This window comes from Vitis vinifera, chromosome 4, assembly GCF_030704535.1.
Source record: "Vitis vinifera cultivar Pinot Noir 40024 chromosome 4, ASM3070453v1".
In the NCBI taxonomy this organism is placed as follows: domain Eukaryota; kingdom Viridiplantae; phylum Streptophyta; class Magnoliopsida; order Vitales; family Vitaceae; genus Vitis; species Vitis vinifera.
The window spans coordinates 18,037,612-18,055,647 of record NC_081808.1 but is presented as its reverse complement, the minus strand read 5'-3'; the positions used below and the strand labels follow the sequence as shown (position 1 = coordinate 18,055,647).

General features: G+C 32.9%; 1 protein-coding gene across 2 annotated transcripts; it reads left to right on the top strand.

Moving 5' to 3' along the window:
- Nucleotides 1–4,603: 4,603 nt before the first annotated feature.
- LOC100254791 (zinc finger CCCH domain-containing protein ZFN-like) lies at nucleotides 4,604–17,798 on the top strand. 2 transcript variants are annotated; one of them, XR_785694.3, is made up of 8 exons: nucleotides 4,604–5,073; nucleotides 6,718–6,875; nucleotides 7,290–7,352; nucleotides 10,071–10,190; nucleotides 11,016–11,312; nucleotides 12,996–13,319; nucleotides 16,182–17,525; nucleotides 17,628–17,798. XR_785694.3 is itself a non-coding variant. In XM_002278898.5 (7 exons), the coding sequence occupies exons 1-7, from the start codon at nucleotides 4,995–4,997 to the stop codon at nucleotides 16,464–16,466; spliced, it is 1,326 nt and encodes a 441-aa protein (XP_002278934.2). In that variant the 5' UTR covers nucleotides 4,604–4,994; the 3' UTR covers nucleotides 16,467–17,798. The 2 variants fall into 2 exon arrangements, 1 of the variants encoding a protein (XP_002278934.2); XM_002278898.5 differs by having other exon boundaries at nucleotides 16,182–17,798.
- The last annotated feature ends 238 nt before the right edge of the window (nucleotides 17,799–18,036 follow it).

Sequence of the window (18,036 nt, the reverse complement as noted above, 5' to 3'; positions counted from 1 at the left end):
TTTTTCACATGCATATCAATTTTGAGGTTTTTCTTTTTTCTTAAAAAAAAAAAAAAATCTTCCCATATTCTTAGAAATTGACACCAATTTTATAGTTTTATATATATATATATATGAATTTTCCATTTTCTCTTCCAAGCTTATGCTCTCCCTTCTTTTTTCTTTCTCTCTCAACATGTAAGTCTTTCAAGCTCCAAGCTTTCTTCTCATCCCATTGTAAGATATTTCTCCTTATGTATCTATATTTTATGATATACCTCTTATGATAGAATTATGTAAATTTTCAAGTTTGTTTTATGTTTATCTCCTATCATGGATGGTTTGTTTTATATATATATATATATATATACTTTTAACTTTAATTAAAAATACAAGTTCAAATTATGAAAATGTGTCTGACATACGAGAATAAGAATGAAAATGGAGATAAGTTATAAAAAAAAAAAAAAGCACGAGAGAAGAACAAAGAGGAACAAAAAATTGTTGATTTTCATAAAAATGAATTTTTATTTATCATATTTATATTTCTAGTTGTAATCTAAGTACAATAATAAATGGGAAATGAAATAGACTTTTCATTTACATTCTTTATTTTAATATTCAAATGTGCCACATAGACAATTCTAACATTACATACCATCTTTAAAATGCTATAATATGGAATAAAAAGTTCATTCAAAAACCAACAATCAATTCAATTTCTCATTTATAAACTCGGTTTTATCTATATTATGCTTTTTTTTTTTCGTAATAATGTGATTTGCCTCTATTCTTATTTTTATTCTCATTATCTTAAAAAATGAAGCGATTTCTAAATAATCTATAAAGAACTTTTCGATAAATAATATTTTAAGTTAGAATAAGTTTTATTAAAATTACTCAACTCAAATTGAGGGGATTATGGTTATTATTTATTATTATCTTTCATTTTCATCAAAAGTGAAAATGAATAAATATTCCATAAATTGAAAAGAATTAAAAAAAAAAAGTAGCATCAAAAAGTACAATTTCATTCCTTAGAATTATAAGTGGAGGGGGCCCATGGCAACTTTAATTTTGTCCTAAAGAATAAAGCCATGTACTTAATATTTCAATCAAATGAACTACTATTATCAAGAAGAGTTACCCATGAATTCTAATGAAATTTGGGAAAATTCCATGGCATTTTAATTCATGAATTTTTTGGGAAATTGGATTCTAGGCCATCCCAAATTCATTCTAGTTCCTATGTTTTAGGGATGTCATTAGCACATATTTAATATATTGGCCTATATTTTCATAATTTCACCTTTGTAACATACATTTACACCCAAATCTATATAAATAAATACTAAATAAATCAAAGTTTATTTATTTATTACTTTATGCTAGATGTAAATGAAATTTATCGAGAATTCATTAAAGATGAGTATAATTTCTAATAAAATAAAAGCTATTTAGATATGTTTACACATATGACTATAAGGGGCATAATTATCTAATTTATTCCTCGATCTTGTTAGATTTGCATAATCTCGATTCAAAATTAGGTTACAAGTGTTTTATATCCCCTAAAAATTCTACTTAAAAAATGATTTAGTTTGTTCTTTGTTGTATAAAATTATAAATATTTTTTTTAAAAAAAAAACCTATCGATTTAGCACATTAGTGAAGTAATCATCATAATTAATCAAATTTTAGTAATCGATCCAAGAGAATGATCATTTTTATTGAAATTAAGATATGAGTTAAATTCTATGAAGGACAATATATAAGATTTTTTAGCACGGGTGAACATATGATGGAACAGTGATATGCATGAGTTGAATAACCATAACTTGCAAATTGTCAAAAAAAAAAAAAAAATTTATAATTAAAAACATTTGACCATAGAAATTTTATTTTCATAAAAAATTATAATTAAAAATGGGCAAAAATTTTCCAATTTGTTGCTCCCAATTGGATAGATAATCAAATTGATTCTAAGAAAAAAGTATTTACTTCATCTTGCCTAATTTGGACACTTAAAAAAAAAAAAAAAAAGAGAGAGAGAGTGAGAGAGAAAAAAAAAAATAAAACAAAGGAAAATTAGTTAGTGAGACAATGAAAAAAAACCGGCCTGGAAATAGTAAAAGGTGGACGAGTGAACCGGTTCGACCCTCTAGTACCCGGTTCGACCCCACACTAAACACTTCTGCGAGTATACACTCCTCATACTCGCCTCCGCAGTGCCACACCTGTCCACACCAACATTAATGTCAACCACAGGAGCTCACTCACCAAGCTTCCTTCCTCACCTTTTTCTTTTTTCAACTTTTTATCAAAATAATGAAAAATGGATAAATTTTTAGTGCACTTTTGACTTTTTTTTTTAAATTACATAAATCACATATAATTTTATAAAAAATATTATATAATGGAAAATAAATCAAACACATTTTAAGTGGATGTTTAGTAAACAAACTTAATGACTTAATTTTAATCATTAAATAAATTAAGAATATTTGGTAAAATAACTTAATAATATAATTTAAAATGAAAAAACAATTTTAAATAATAAGTGTAGGATTTCAAATGCTACCAATCATTTTAAAAGCAATTGCTATCAAGAAATGTGCATACTTTAACCTTATATTGCATTCGTTCAAAGAGATAACACATTCGAACATAAGAAGAGTTGATAGACACGGTCAACTCTCTAATCTGCCAACAATAAGTAAAAATAATTAATTTATTCTTTAATGCGTATCTTCATTTTACATTTTTATTCCCGTTTGTCCCTAATTACCTTCATGATTTCTTTTGCTACTTAACGATTTCTTTTACTACTCAACCTCCTTTATCCTAATTATAATTTATTAGGATAAATATGTTAATTTGATAATTTAAAATTAAAATTTTAAATTAATTTTAACAAACAACCTTAATACTTAAAGTAAGAATTAAGTAATGAGTTTTAAGTCAATAATTTAAATTAAAGTTAAGTTATTAAGTAATAAGTATTGATTTTTACCAAATACGCCTAAGAGTCTTACTTATTTTATTAATTTATTTTATAATTATGGGTAACCATAGATTAAGATTTTCTTATAAGATGATGTTATTTATGTTATAAAAAATTATTACACTTCAAAAGTATTAATGAAAAGGAAGTCATAAGTAACATTTTATTCTCATTTTAATTAAATTTATTTATGCATTATATCAAACATTTCGTATTTTAGTATATTTTTCATATTTTATAATAAAATTATAAAATTAACTTGTTTGGAGTGATTTTCATAACAACAATTTTAAACGGTAGCATTTATTGGTATAGTAAAACTTTTATAAAATAATACTCTTATGACTAAGAGAAATTATTATCCTAATAAGATTATTAATTTATTGATAAATGAATAGATTATTAATTTTTGGTAAATGAATATTTATTAATTTATGATAGTATTATGTTTCTACTACACAATACTTGTACATATATAATTTATAAATTTTAAAATATTTAATGTGATAAAATTTAATGCATAAAAATATAAGAGACTTTAAAAATAAAAAATGGCTTTTAATTAAAAAAGATAAAAATACTCCTATAAATGAAAAAATAGTATCAAAATTTATAGTGCGTTTGACACTAATTTTAAAAAATATTTTTAATATTTCTAACACTTGAACAATAAAAAATTTCAAGTACTACAAAGGTTAGAAACACTTTTTAGAATTACTGCGAAACAGACTCTTAGTGTTATAAAATATAAAATGTTTAAAGTATGTTATGATTTCAAGAAAAGAGTTAGTTTTAAAAATTAAAAATTATAAAAATTTCCATAATATGGTACTGTGAAGTTCGTTCTTTTATTTTTTAGAATAAATTTGAAAACTTGTAGAATGTTCCAAGCAATAATTAGAAAAGTTGAAAATATTTTAAGATTATTTTTGATTCGTCAAATGTAATACAAGATATGATAATATATAGAAAACATATTATATTCCATATTTAGTTGATAAATGAGATATTATTCCATCTCTTATTATATCTAATATTAAACTATATATGGAATAAAATAAACCATAAAATATACTATCTAATTTATTGATAATAAGTTGAGACATATTATCTAATTTATTGTTATACACTCGAAGAATGTGCTATTTTTAAGTGGAACTATCTTGTAACGGTTTATAGGGTTTTCGATCGAATTGGTCATCTTTCTTGTAGCAGTTCATATGATGAGTTCATAGCAATGACAATTTGAGTAAACATTTCAATTATGATAAATTTATTTTTCTTATAAATTTGATTAAAAAATTATAAAATTGTAGTTAAAAAAGAATTAAAGAAATATTTAATATATTATAAAATAATAATATATTATGTATTTAATATTTTTAATTTACAAATTTTAAATATTTAATCATAAATATTAATAAAAACTAAATAAAAAAAAGTTACTTATTAAATTTTAAATTATTGAGAAATTTGTAAATAGTATAAACTTTGGAAAGAAAAAACAAAAAATAAATAAAATATTGACAACAGATGTGAAGCAGAGAAGGCGAGTAGTGGGGAAGTGGGGAGGGGGGCGAGTGGGGGAGAAGGGGGTGGGATTTGGGAGAAACGCGGGTGAAAAAAGCAAACCAGATGGACTGGGGTTGGGGAGAGGGTGTCTGGTGAATGGTTGGTTTTTATTCCTCTCCTTGTTTGTGGAGAGGAGAGAAAGAACCCCCTTTCTCTCTCTACAATTTCAACATCTATTCTTCATTTTCTCTCTCTCTCTCCCTCTCTCTCTTTCTCTCTCTCCCTCCCTGCTTCCCAATCAATCTGCCACCGTTGCCCAACCCAGACCTTTTGTATAATCGTATCAACTCCTCAACTCCTTTCAAATTGGTGTGATCACACCCAATCAGAAGAAAAAGAAGAAGAAGAGGGGGTTTGGATTTTGGTTCTGGGTTTGGTTTTGGTTTTTTCTGCCTTTGGGTAATGGGAATTCCGGCTGCTGAAAAGTGATGGGAACTGGATGGAATTCGATGCCGGAATTCCGATGCCTAGAGGGCAAGTGACCGAGGGATCCTCCCTCTCGCCCTCGCTCAATCAAGGTTCTTGTTGCTACAATTTCAAATCTTCACTTTTTTTTTTTCTTGGTGGGAATTGTGTGTAGTGAAGTTCTGGTTCTGGGTCTGGTTTGATCGAAGCCGAAATGCGGGTTTGTGCTGTTTTCCTTGTGGGTTTCCAATTTAGAAAGTAAATCATTGTCCAAAATTGAAGTTTGTTTTGTTTCGTGGGAAGTGATTTTTTTTTTTTTAAATTTAAATTTTGGATTTTCGAAGTTTGTTTGGAAAGCACGTGAAATTTGTTTTGATCAAAGCAGACTTCTTATTCCTCTTTTTTCTTAATTTGTTGGGTGAATTTTGGTTTGTCCGAAGCAGACATGCTACTTTTGTTGTTTTTGTTCTTTGTTCTTTCTTTCCCAGTTTTGTGATGGAGAAGAGTTTTGGCTCCTGGCAATGGAGGTTTGTTTTCGTTTTTGGTTGCAAATTTTAATTCTCAAGTTTGTGTTTGCAAAATACATCAATTTGGTTTGATCAAAGATCAAATGTGAGTTTCTTCTGATTTTGTTTGTTTTTTTTTTCAACTGTTGTGAATGAAAAATGTCTTCTTTTATCTCTTATTTTTGTTTATGATTGAAGTTTTTATTTGGTGTTATGTTTTTATTTGTCCAATTTGTTTTGAAAAGCAGATAAAATTTGGTTTGATGAAAGCTAAAATCTAAGGTTTTTTTTTTTTTGTGAGAATTTGGTTGTGGGTGCGCAGAAATGACTCTTTTGTTTTTATTTAGCATTCTCATTTCTCAATTCTCGTTAAGGAAAAAGGTTCTTTTTGACAAATGAAGTTTGTTTTTATGTATCGTGTGAGATAATTTTGTTCTTTCAAATTTGTTTCCGGAAATGGGGTGACATTTGGTTTGATCAAAGTGGAAATGTGAGTTTGTTTTGTCTTTGCTTCTTCACAATTCCTTTTTCGGGTTTTTTGTTTTTCAAAACACAGATGAATTTTACTATTATCAAAGCTGAAATTCAAGTTTCTGTGAAAGAAATTTCCCAAGAAGGAAAAATTGAGATCACAGTATGTAGAATATGTTATGGTGTTTGTGGAATTTTGTTTGGATTCAATTTTTTGCGTTAAACGACTTGTACTTGATCATATTTGGATTATTTCTCTTTCACAACAATTTCTCGGGGGAAAAAGCTATCTTCATTGTTTGGTTACCGGTGTTTAGCTTTAGATGTTGTAGTTGCTCTATGTGATGTTGCTCTTTCAGTTAAAAATAACCTAACTTTTTGAATTTTTAGTTATGCCATGTTTGTTTTTATGGAAAGGATGAAACATGAGGAACAGAAAATGCTTACACAAACACGGAAAAAAGAAGGAAAAAGTGGATTAATGTTTGGAAATGGAAAAACCAAGGAAATTTTTCTTAATGGAAGATTGTACTTCCGAACCTTTATTTGGAATAAAGGTTCGTGATATCCCAAAGAATTTACCATAAAACAGATGAATTTGGAAATTGTGGGAAAAGAGGCTGTGGACGAGGAAATGAAGGCTGTTTTGCAAGTCCCTTCAAGCTGATGTTTGACTAGTGCTTTGAAAGATTATTTATCTGAAATTACTTCCTCTTTAGTTTGTTATACGGGAAGTATTTTTAAAAGATGATCTGACTTACTTTCCTATCATTGTTCCAGATGCAATGTGGCAAATGAACTTGAGATCGAGTGAAACAATGGAGTCTGGACCTTATCCCGAGCGTCCGGGAGAACCAGACTGTTCTTACTACATCAGGACAGGATTATGTAGATTTGGGATAACTTGCCGGTTTAATCATCCTCCCAATAGAAAACTGGTAAAAAAATGGATGAATTTATGACCTCAGAATTAATAGTATGCAAGAAATGTCTGTAGGTGATGAACTACATTCTTAGTTATCTGAATCTTTTGGACTTCCATTGTATGGTCTGTTTAGTTCGTAATCATTTTATAATCTTGTTATTGGTTTCTTATAGGACTAATAGAAAATCCACAACATTTTTGCACATATAACTTAACCAGACACAACGATATGCTTATTTGACTACATGAGAATATAGCTTGCATACATGCATAAAGGTCCATTTTCATGCTCCTTTTTTCAAAGTTTCATGCTAGTACTATTTGATACTAATTCAAATAGAGCAGCATGTTTCTGTATGTACACATGTGCATTTACACACATACATGCTCATGTTTCCTCTAAACTTAACCTTGATTGATAATCTAGGCTATTGCCACTGCAAGGATGAAAGGAGAGTTCCCGGAGAGAATGGGACAGCCAGAATGTCAGGCATGTGTCCTATTCTTTATTTTCTTTCCCTTATAAATGGCAGTATTTCTTCTTCATGTATGTGCTTTTTGAAGTTGTAAATTTACTATTTGCCTAAAATATATCACTTGTACTATTTGTTTTGCATCCATTTTTTACCTTAGATTATATATGAGCTATGCAGTTGTTGGGATAATTTGTTGATTTGACTGGGATGCATTGAAGTAAAATTATATTTATTTTAGCTGATAGGGGTTTGGGTTTTGTGATGTCTATATTTAGAATCTCTAGTTAGCAATTATATGTTTAATAAATAATGTTGTTAACAAGTTGTTCTGGTATAGAATTGTAATAAAACTGGGCAGTAATGATGCTGGATGTTGTGGTAATATCTTAACAATCTTTCCTATACTATAATAAATGATTCTGAAGGCTGATATTTCTCTGAGTTATTTTCAGAAGACTTTTAAAGTCTTCTTTTGAAATAAATTTAGATACTGTTTGATCTGCATGTTTGTTCCATGTGGCAAAAAAATTTAACCCATAATACTATGATTTTATTGGTAATATGGTTCTTGGTAATATAGTTCAAAATGTATGGACCCTGCATGATTGGGGGTGCCAATTGCTGGTGCTCTTAAGGCTCTTTAGTTTTCCCTTAAATTATCCCTATGATTTTTTTAGGTAGCGCAGTGGTGAGGAGGAAGAGTTTGTACCAGCTCAAAAATGAAACTGTTTAGGCAATAGGCCGAGTTCTTTTGTAAGTTGAAGGCAGGGATAACTTCCCCCTTGTTTTTGGGCAAAGGAATCATCTGGTTAGAACTTCAACATTGAATTCAACCATGAATATAGATACATATAACTTGTAAAGTATATAGACCACCTTCAATACTTGAATCCTGCAGAGAACAGGAAAATGAAAATGAGATATGGTTAATTGCAGAGTCTGTTGGAGCACTTGTGTTAAAGTAAATGTGAAAAAGGAGAAATTGTGCAGTGGTATGACTATACCAAAGTGTGAATCACCTGGATTAATACATTTTAAACATTAACAAAGCAAATGAAACAATGTACTAACAAGTTTTCATGAGAAATTGGAACATGCAGCAGACATCTGCAGAATGCACCTAGTAGGGCTCTAATGTCCATTCAGAACCATTGATAAATGTGGGATAAGAACTTGTCCTGGGTCCCGTATTCCAATTCCTCATCTTTGTTCTTTTGCTTTTGTGCTTTTTGATGACCTGAAGTTGAATGAACAAAGTTACTTATAAGTTACTTTTTATACTTTTTCCATGCTTCAGTTAGTGCATTTGTTGAAGTAGCCCCCAGGAATTACTACAATTGTACTGATTGTATCCATCTAACACCACCTTTCAACTGCAAAAACCTGGTTTTGAAGGAAAAGAGGTGCAAGTTGAGCAATCTATTTGATGTTTTGAACTTTTTATTATTAAGTGCCAAAAATGAAGGTTGGTCACACCGCATGATTTGTTAAAGACTGTATTTGATCTTTTAGCATAACAGAAATTCATGCCTGTATGAAGAATGTTCAAGTTCTTATTGATGTGGACAGACCCAATCAGGAACATCTCTGTTCTCTAATTGCTAGAGAACTCTTTTTTATTCCAACATAGCAGAGGTAGACATGGTCAAGTATAGAGTAAATTTGGAAAGAGGGGTATGGTGTCCATCTAATGTTAAAAAAATCCATTTTTGTTTCATAAATCCATGGAGAACAATTAGATTTTTCGTGGGTCTACGGCATTTTCCTGGACTACCTTACAGTGCATGCCTTGCATCACTGAGGGGACTCAGAATACATGATTGGCCAATAGTTGACCTTTAATTTCTATGCTTTTAATTATTCTTATTCTTTTATTTTATCCTCATCATTATGATTGTCTCCTTTTTTTTTTATAGGTATTATGATTATGTCTCCTTTAATCAATGTTTTAAACAATGGTCCGATTGTTGGGTTAGTTGGTTCAGTTTATTTGACTTTTGTGAGTTTGAGTTCCCGTAAATTTATATCTAGAACAGTTAGATATCTTGATTAGAGGATTTTTGTTTTTGTTTCTGTTTCTGTTTTTCGCTTATGGGACACCTAATTTGTTGAATACTGTACACATCCCAATTGATGAGGACAATAGTTTGACTGGAACATCTGGCTGCTGTTGTTTCTCTTTCATGATAGCATTCTCTATCCTCATATTCAATCAACTAAAATGATTTGACAAAGTTGGGCTCAAAGAATTTTAGAAGGGCTAAATGATTTCCTTCTTTTTAGAGCCCTTTCCAGGAGTTTTCATCCTGTTGCCTTTCCTCATGCATCTGGTCCGCTACATGCTAATATGATAGAAGAATGTGGACTTATGTTTTCATGTGTTCCACATAGGAAATTATACCATGAATAGATTAGATGATTGAAACTCCAATGTACTCATGCTTTATTTTTTATTTTTTCACCCAGATTAGAAAATGATTAAAAATTGACTTCTCATTGTTTTCTAATGAGATTGGTTTTTTCTAGAAATGTGGTTAGCTGATTTTTAAGTATCTTCCATATAGAAGTTGAATTAAGCTTGTTTTACATTGAGTATCACTGTCTTCTTGTGGTACTGGTTAAAAGTTTCAGTTTTAATGTCCTCATATCATGTGTAAGATCTCTATTTTCTCATTTTTTTAATATGTTCTGAGTTGGAAGAGTTGACAAATTTGCTTTGAATGGTTCTCCAGTACTACTTGAAGACAGGAACTTGCAAGTTTGGAGCCACATGCAAGTTTCATCATCCTAGAGACAAGGCTGGAATTGCTGGAAGAGTTTCTTTAAATATTTTAGGCTATCCACTGCGGCCGGTTCGATTTTTTATTTCTCTTTACTCATGTTACTGGAATTGATTTGAATGTGCCAACCATGTTAGGCTTTTCATTTCCCCCAGTTTGGATTCACCAAATTTTGGTACTCTGATCAGTTTCTTTCTTCTGTTTCATTTTTTTTTTTGGTTTGTTCATATTATTGCATATGAATATTTTGCCTTGGTGCTATCTATACTGCACACAGAAATCAAACATGGATTTGAACTATGCATCCACGCTGGTACAAAATGTTCTGAAAAAGAAAGGCATGGTGGGGTTATATATATGCAGAAACGTATTTATACTTGAATGATATTTGGTTAATCTATATGAACTTCTGGCTTCAAATGTACAGTTACTAGTTATGGGTTCAATTCATAATTTATGCATGGAGAGGGATGCCATAGCATGATAAATTAACTGACAAATATAAAAATTAAAAATTGCAATGTTTTGATCCTTGTTCATTCACCATAGAAAACACCAGAACATAAAGATTCAAAAGAGATGAGATGGGGGAAAATATTCATGCAAAAGTTACACAGAAATGTTCCCTCTTTGTGTTTGAAAAATAAATAAATGATTTTTTGATGTTCCATGTAATGGACTGATATTAGGTGTATGTCTTACACATGTTCAAAATGAGAAGATTTATTTTAAAATTCTGAGGCAGGGTTTTGTCTGTGTGTGTCTTGCCATGTTTGTTCCATACCAAGTGTACATCATGCACCTGACATTGCCAAAGCTCCTGCATTTTAGTGTTTGTGCTTCTTTGGTGGGATGAAATTTTATATCCTGATTTTCCCTGTTCTTTCTTTCGTGTAGGATGAGATTGACTGTGCTTATTATTTAAGAACTGGACAGTGCAAGTTTGGAAGTACATGTAAATTTCACCATCCTCAACCATCTAGTATGATGGTTTCATTGCGTGGTTCTCCTGTTTATCCTTCTGTTCCTTCTCCAACAACTCCTGGTCAGCAGTCATATGCTGGAGGGATCACAAACTGGCCCTTGTCAAGAGCATCTTTTATACCCAGCCCACGCTGGCAAGCTCCCTCAAGTTATGCACCTTTGATGCTACCTCAGGGAGTGGTATCAGTCCCAGGCTGGAATGCATATAGTGTAAGCTTTTCCATTAGCTTTTATTTATCGAAGTGCTTTGATTCCAATTGTTTCCATTGGTGAGGCAGGCTTCTTTTGATGATTTTCCTTCAAAATGTCTTTGGAAGTGACTAAAATGAGTAATGGCCTTTAATGACTGTTAAATTTACTTCTACTCCAGGTCTAGTATCTAATAGACATACTTCTGTTCTACACATGGAGTTGTGATTTTTTATTTTCCAAGAGACAGGTGCTACTCATGTCTTTAAGAAATCGCTTCAATAGTAATGTCTAGGATATTTCTGAAGTACATTATGTCTTCCTTTGCCTTGACAAAAAAGATGGTGATTGATGTAATTGTGAATTTACTTCCCAACACCATCAGAAGTCAGTTAAAATTTAATTATTTTTTGAAGTTGGAACCAACTGCACATTTATGATTGTGCATTTGTCTTCTAGTTATTTTATTTTTTCATTTTAATTCAAAATTTGATTTCATTCACTTTCTTGAACTCTCTGTTGGAGTTTAGGTTGCATAGAACTGATGCCAGACAAGCTTCACATTTGCTGATGCTTGCAATAGTCTCTGAATTTATACTGAAATGGAGATTTGCAGGCTTTATGAGAAGATAAGAAAATATAATATTCTGCCTTGTATTGGTTGTTTATGATTCATGGTTACTAAATGGAGATTTGTGGGCTTTTTGAGAAGAAAAGAAAATATGACATACTGCCTTGTTTGGTTGTTTATGATTCAGTGTAACCATGGAATATCTGAGGTGGAACAGGAATTCTATTAATTGGGTTTCAGGAGGAAGTGGTGGTGGGGTGATGCTGGTTGTTGTGGTGATGGGCTAGTGATGGTGGTTGTGGTGAGGTGCTGGTAGTTTTTGGGCGATGGGATGGTGGTGTCTTGGTAGCAGTGGCAGTGGCAATGAGGTGCTGATGATGCTTTTGCTATGATGGAGGTTGTTATGGTATTGCTAGAGAGAATGAATAGATTATTGTGCCCAAAATTGGGTTGGGATATCCATTTATTACTTGTCCCTTATTTTGGGGACTGAGGCTGCTTTCAAAATTGAATTAGGGGGTAAACATCAACTTGATTTTGAAATACAGGATTCAAATTATTCTGAATAATCCAATTCTGAAGCTCCCACTTGTGGCATACCAGTGTCTAAGTTTGGGAATTTGCTTCCATTTGGTGGTTGATCCTCATTGAAATGCTGTCTAAAAGTTGTAAAGAGGCTGGCAAAGGTATAAAGTTTTTAAGTGAGAAATTTAAAAGAAAAATTAAAACCTCAATTATCAAATTTCACTTGAGTTAAGATCCATGAATTAAGGATTTAACTTAAACATTGCCACTGATAAAACCTGTAATATTGTATTGATATCTTGACCTTTAACTTTTTGACAGATAAGAATATTTTATGAGATTTTTGATCTCCGAAGATGAATACTTTTATTTTAGTACAATTGGAAATCATGATTCTATACTTGAAATGATGATGCAAATATGGTTCAATGGAAATATGTTCCATAATCTATGTTTATAGCTGCTCCCAGTGGCCCATTTAAATTTTTCTTCAAGTAGGGTTATATATTTGATACCTATGCATGTTTATATGTCCATAAGTTGCTCTTGAATGAAAGTTAGGGAGCCTTGATAAGTGCCAGCATACTTATGGAAAGTCATTTTTTCAGGGTCAGTTGGGTTCACCTTCAGAGAGCCAGCAGCAAACAGGAGGAAACAATCAGATTTATGGAACTTCACGGCAGAGTGAACAACCAAATACAGGATCTCAAGGGACATTTTCTCCGTACCGGTCTGGCTCTGTTCCCATAGGATTTTATGCATTGCAGAGAGAGAATGTATTTCCTGAGAGACCTGGACAGCCTGAATGCCAGTTTTACATGAAAACTGGAGATTGTAAGTTTGGTGCGGTTTGTAGGTTCCATCATCCCAGAGAAAGACTGATCCCTACTCCGGATTGTGTTTTGAGTCCCATAGGCCTCCCTTTACGTCCGGTGAGTTGCCTCTTTGCTTTTCAGTTTTGTTTTCCATTTTGGTTATTGGTATTGTAGCATATGGCAAATGTCTTTACTGTTTCTTGGGTTTTGCTTCTGAAGTTCTTCCAGTTGAGGACCTTCTGTTTAGATAACTCTTACAGGGCTTTGCATCCTTGGTTATTTCAGTGATCTGCTTGAGCTATAGTTTATAACTAATACCTTCTTGAGTGCTATTATTATTCTTCTTGTTAGTATTGTTATCATTGTTATTATTTTTGTTGTTGTTGTGTCATCAGTGCAAATAAGGGTTATATCTTATGATCACTCATAGTATCACTCTGAATGAACTACTGGTGTTCGATCCATGGAATTTGTCAAAAAAATTGAAGTGGAACATTTTCCTGTTAAATGTACTACAAATAAAATCTTTGCATTAGGTTTTCTGATCGCAGATTTTTTTTATCTTAATGAGAAGTTAGGTGGTTCAAGAATCACTAGGAACATGAGGATTTTGATCATCTGATAACAATTGTGGTCTGGTTGACTCTCCCCATAGAAACACATCTTTCACATGGTCTAAGGTGCAAGAAAACCTGGTTTGCAAGAGACTAAATCGATTTCTGTTTACTGATGGTGGACATAGACTTTCAGAGGCTTCAGATGAGAGAGCTTTTCTTTTCCTTTCTCTTTACGTCAATGGTGAACATCCTCAGTAGTATGCTACTTATGGCATAAGGCTTCATGATATTGGAGGATTTTAAGGTTGGGTGAGAAGATTAGGGCTTTCTTGTTTTAAACATGAAACTTGTTTTCTATTTTTTGGAAATATCAAAAGTGTAAATAACGTGGAGAATATGTTTGATAACATGTTTCTAGAATTTCCTAAATATCTTGAAAAAGAGTCATGCTAAAAAAATATTAAAATATCTTTTTTATTCAAAAAATGCAAGCTTTTTAACAATTGAAGCAATTCAGAGAGGAACACATTGATTGTTTTCATTTTTGAAAATGAAAATATTTTTGGAAAAACCATTTTCATTTCCGCTACCAAACATGCCCTCAATACCCTGTAAATGATACTATTTTTTCTGGTCCGAGGTTTTTGATTTCATCTTAGGTCTTAAGGCTGATATTGATAAGAGCGCCATATTAGGGGTTAACGTCAATTGTTAGCTTCTATGGAGACTAGTCTCCTTAATAGGTTATGAGAGTAGTGTTTGGCCCTTTAAATGGTTGGGCCTTTGGGGTTTGGGGAAGGAATAGAGATCATCTTATTAGGATGGAGGAGGGTTTGGCACTGGGGGGACTTCATTGTGGAATAGATATTTCTTTGATATATGTATGTGGATTTCCATAGGGAGTATTTTTTAGTATTTTCATAGTAAATAAAAATATGGGCTGTAAGCTAGTGAATCGGATAGCAACCTACTTCTTGGGAATCCAATTGTTGTTATTGGAAAACGTTTCTCAGGACTGTTAGGATTAAGTGCCCTGGCCAACCCTAACGTGTAACTCAATAGACCAACTAAGATATAAATACCCCCTTGAGTCAGGTGATAGAGAATAGACCAAGTCACTCTTCAAATAGCTTTGTTCCCTTGTTTTTTATCTTTTAGTTTTAGGTGGGCTCTATCTGGAGGGCTAATTTCATTAGTAGTGCTTGGTCAAAGACCAAAGGAATCCACTGTTTGAGCTTTTGCTGGAGGTGGTGGAAAGACTTCTGTACAGAAGTCAGTCTGACAGGTCTCAGTTGGAGGTTTTCCAAGTCTCCGGGGTAGGCTTGTTGGCCGGCTTCTGATGGTTTCCTGTCCCAATTCAACATATTGGTAGCAGGCTTGGTCTGGTTTCGATTCTGTGGAAAGATAAGAGACTTTGCTGCACTGTTAACACTCTTGATTTAATGGAAGCACTCACCAATCATTGTGTTGAACATCAATCTATTACTCTGCTCAGTTAGACTTCTGAATTTTGGGTGTGAAGGAACAGTTGGAATATGTTAACTATAAACAGGATCAAAGAGCATAGTGTGCAAGGCAAAGGAAAGACTTTCATTCAGCTCCAATGCGTAGAATCGCAAAAGACTATTATGGTAGGAAGATGGCACTCATTACATGGCAAGTCAAGTTTATGTCAGTCATATAAAACACCAACACATAGAAAAAGGGCTGAAGGAACCGGTCCAGGCACTTGTTGGAAAATCCCCACTCCAATTCTGAGGAAGCCATTCTCCATTTTTTGACACGGAGAGAACTGGAGACCAAACTCCAGTCGAGCCCTGTGTTGACCGTTGAAGACCAGTATTTGTAGCTAAGAGTTTTGAAATTTAAATAGATTTCATTGATACTAGAAACAAAGGAGGAAATTCAAATTTAGTTAAATGTTAAGAAGTACCCAACAGGACCCCCCCCTGGATGCTCCACTCTATATGAATAGCAAGACTGGTCTAAGTAAGAGTTTTAGAGTTTTAAGTAAATTTCATTCATACTAGTGATCAAGGAGGAAATTCAAATTTAATTAAATTCCAAGAAGTACCTATATAGAAGATCAGAAGAATGTACATATTGCTCTAAAGTTGTTCTGTTTTTCTGGTTTAAAACAAACACTCTTCTTCTTCAGGGTTGGGTATACCTAGAACCTTCATGATTATGAATCTTTCAGGCTTAAAAGTCCCCAAGTTTGGTTTCTGTAAATAGTACCATGTAGCTAAGTACTTCCTCTCCTCTTTCACAAGGAAAGATTGATACTGTTAAGTTTTTGAGTTGATGTGTTTTGGACCTGCTACCATAATGCATAAATGTACTTCAACTTTGGTTGCTCTGATATAGAGTCCTTGTCTAGTTATTTATAAATTTGATGGATCTGGTTTTTATTTTTCAACAGGGAGAACCTTTGTGCATTTTTTATTCTCGTTATGGGATCTGCAAATTTGGTCCAAGTTGCAAGTTTGACCACCCTATGGGAATCTTCGCATACAATCTGTCTGCATCATCTTCAGCTGATGCTCCAGTTGTTCGACGATTGTTGGGGTCATCATCAGGAAGTGCCGCATTAACTTTGTCATCAGATGGGCTTGTTGAAGCAGGCTCCACAAAGCCCAGGCGACTTTCACTGCCAGAGACAAGACAGATGCCTCCTGGTGATGATAATATTGATACAGAGGGATGATCACTCCTCAAGAATTGAGCTGGTTACTTCCTTACAACAATCTTTTGGAGTATAAAACAAGAGTTATCTGTAAATTCATTTCCCATTGTTGGAGATGTACAGAGTTCATGTTAAGTCAAGTCTGTTCTTCTGAAAAGTGCGTCTCAGTTGACAGACTTGACTCCTCTGCACCTCATTTTGCTGCTTTGTATAAATCTGCATACATTGTCACATTTGGTGAAACCCAATGTGAACATTTCATCTGTTCCAAAGTCCATCTTTCTGGTTCCTGCAACTTTTTTTTCCCAGTATTTTATATATGTTACATCAAACATTCCCTTAGTAGCTATTGGCAGCCTCTGGCTTTCCAGTGAATCTTTGGTCACAAGCACCCTGGTTTGAAATCCTCACTAGTCACCCTGGTTTGAAATCCTCGCCCTGCATCCTAGATTTTTTTTCCTTCCCTTTCACCTCTTTTCGTTTTCCCCATTATGGTTGAATTTGCTTTACCTGGCTTTGTGTTAGTACTACTGTTACCTTTTTTGTGACTCCTGTTGAGTCCTTTAATCCCAACTGTAATTCCTGTTCTACAAAGTTAATTTTCCTGGAGAATAACCTGACTTGTATCTCAGACCTTCAAACCCAACTGTAATCCCTGCTATATGATATTTTTTTTTGTTGCATAGTTATTTTGGTAGATAGGTTTCACCTTTGCAGAATTCTCAGTGGGCCGACTGTTGGTTTGAAAGATGGCTTCTGAAAGCAGCAGAATGAAACAAAAGGATCTTGCTCATGTCCTCACCGGGTGAAATTCTTCCAACCTCAACCCCAACCTCCAAGACGACCTTTGTATCTCTTGAGGGCTCTCTCTCTGGTTCAAATTGCTAGTTCTTTTTCTGCAAGGAGAATCTTGATCAGCTCGTGGTTTGGTTCAGTTTCATTTTGCAATGTCGAGTTCTCAACAATTGACTTTGTGGGAGGATAATTCAAACAGCAGACAGTCAGTCACAGAATCTATGGACCAGTCATGGAGCTACACTAGTCTTCTGAAAAATTACATCCTTGAAGGAATCCTAGCAGGTACAAAGGGAACTTGAAAAATACAATATTTATCAGGTTTTTAGTGGTTGAGTATTATACCTATTTGAAACTTGCTGAAATTGTGCTTATTCTTGCAAGCAGGTTTTGCAATCTCTTGCTGACTGCCAAATTTTTTGTAATTGGTTTTAAATATGCTTGTATGCATCTTTGTTACTCTTTTTTGAGATGCTTGATTGCGAATTATGCAGTATTCCCAGTTGAACTGTGAGCTAATAAAAAAGGCAGATTCAGATAGTAGAATTTGAACTTGAATTTCTTGAGTTTCATTGATTACCTAATGCTTAAACTGAGACTGAGGTGGTCAAATTAGCTAAGAAGGGGAAATGTGAAGGTATTTGAGTTCAAACAAGGTTGATATCTGGTTTTGCTTGGGCCATCAACTGTTCTTTTTAAGCATCTTTCCCACACTTTTATATGCCAGGTTCAAGAGGGAAAAAAACATGGGGCAGGAAGCATAGAACTGTGGATCCCTGAATTTCATTTGGTTTCA

Bases quoted from the DNA above. Each gene is read 5' to 3' on its own strand.
- LOC100254791 (XM_002278898.5), top strand. From the start codon at position 4,995: ATGGAATTCGATGCCGGAATTCCGATGCCTAGAGGGCAAGTGACCGAG. The intron at 10,191-11,015 runs GTTCGATTTTTT...TCTTTCGTGTAG, and splicing joins TAGGCTATCCACTGCGGCCG to GATGAGATTGACTGTGCTTA. The intron at 11,313-12,995 runs GTAAGCTTTTCC...TCATTTTTTCAG, and splicing joins CAGGCTGGAATGCATATAGT to GGTCAGTTGGGTTCACCTTC.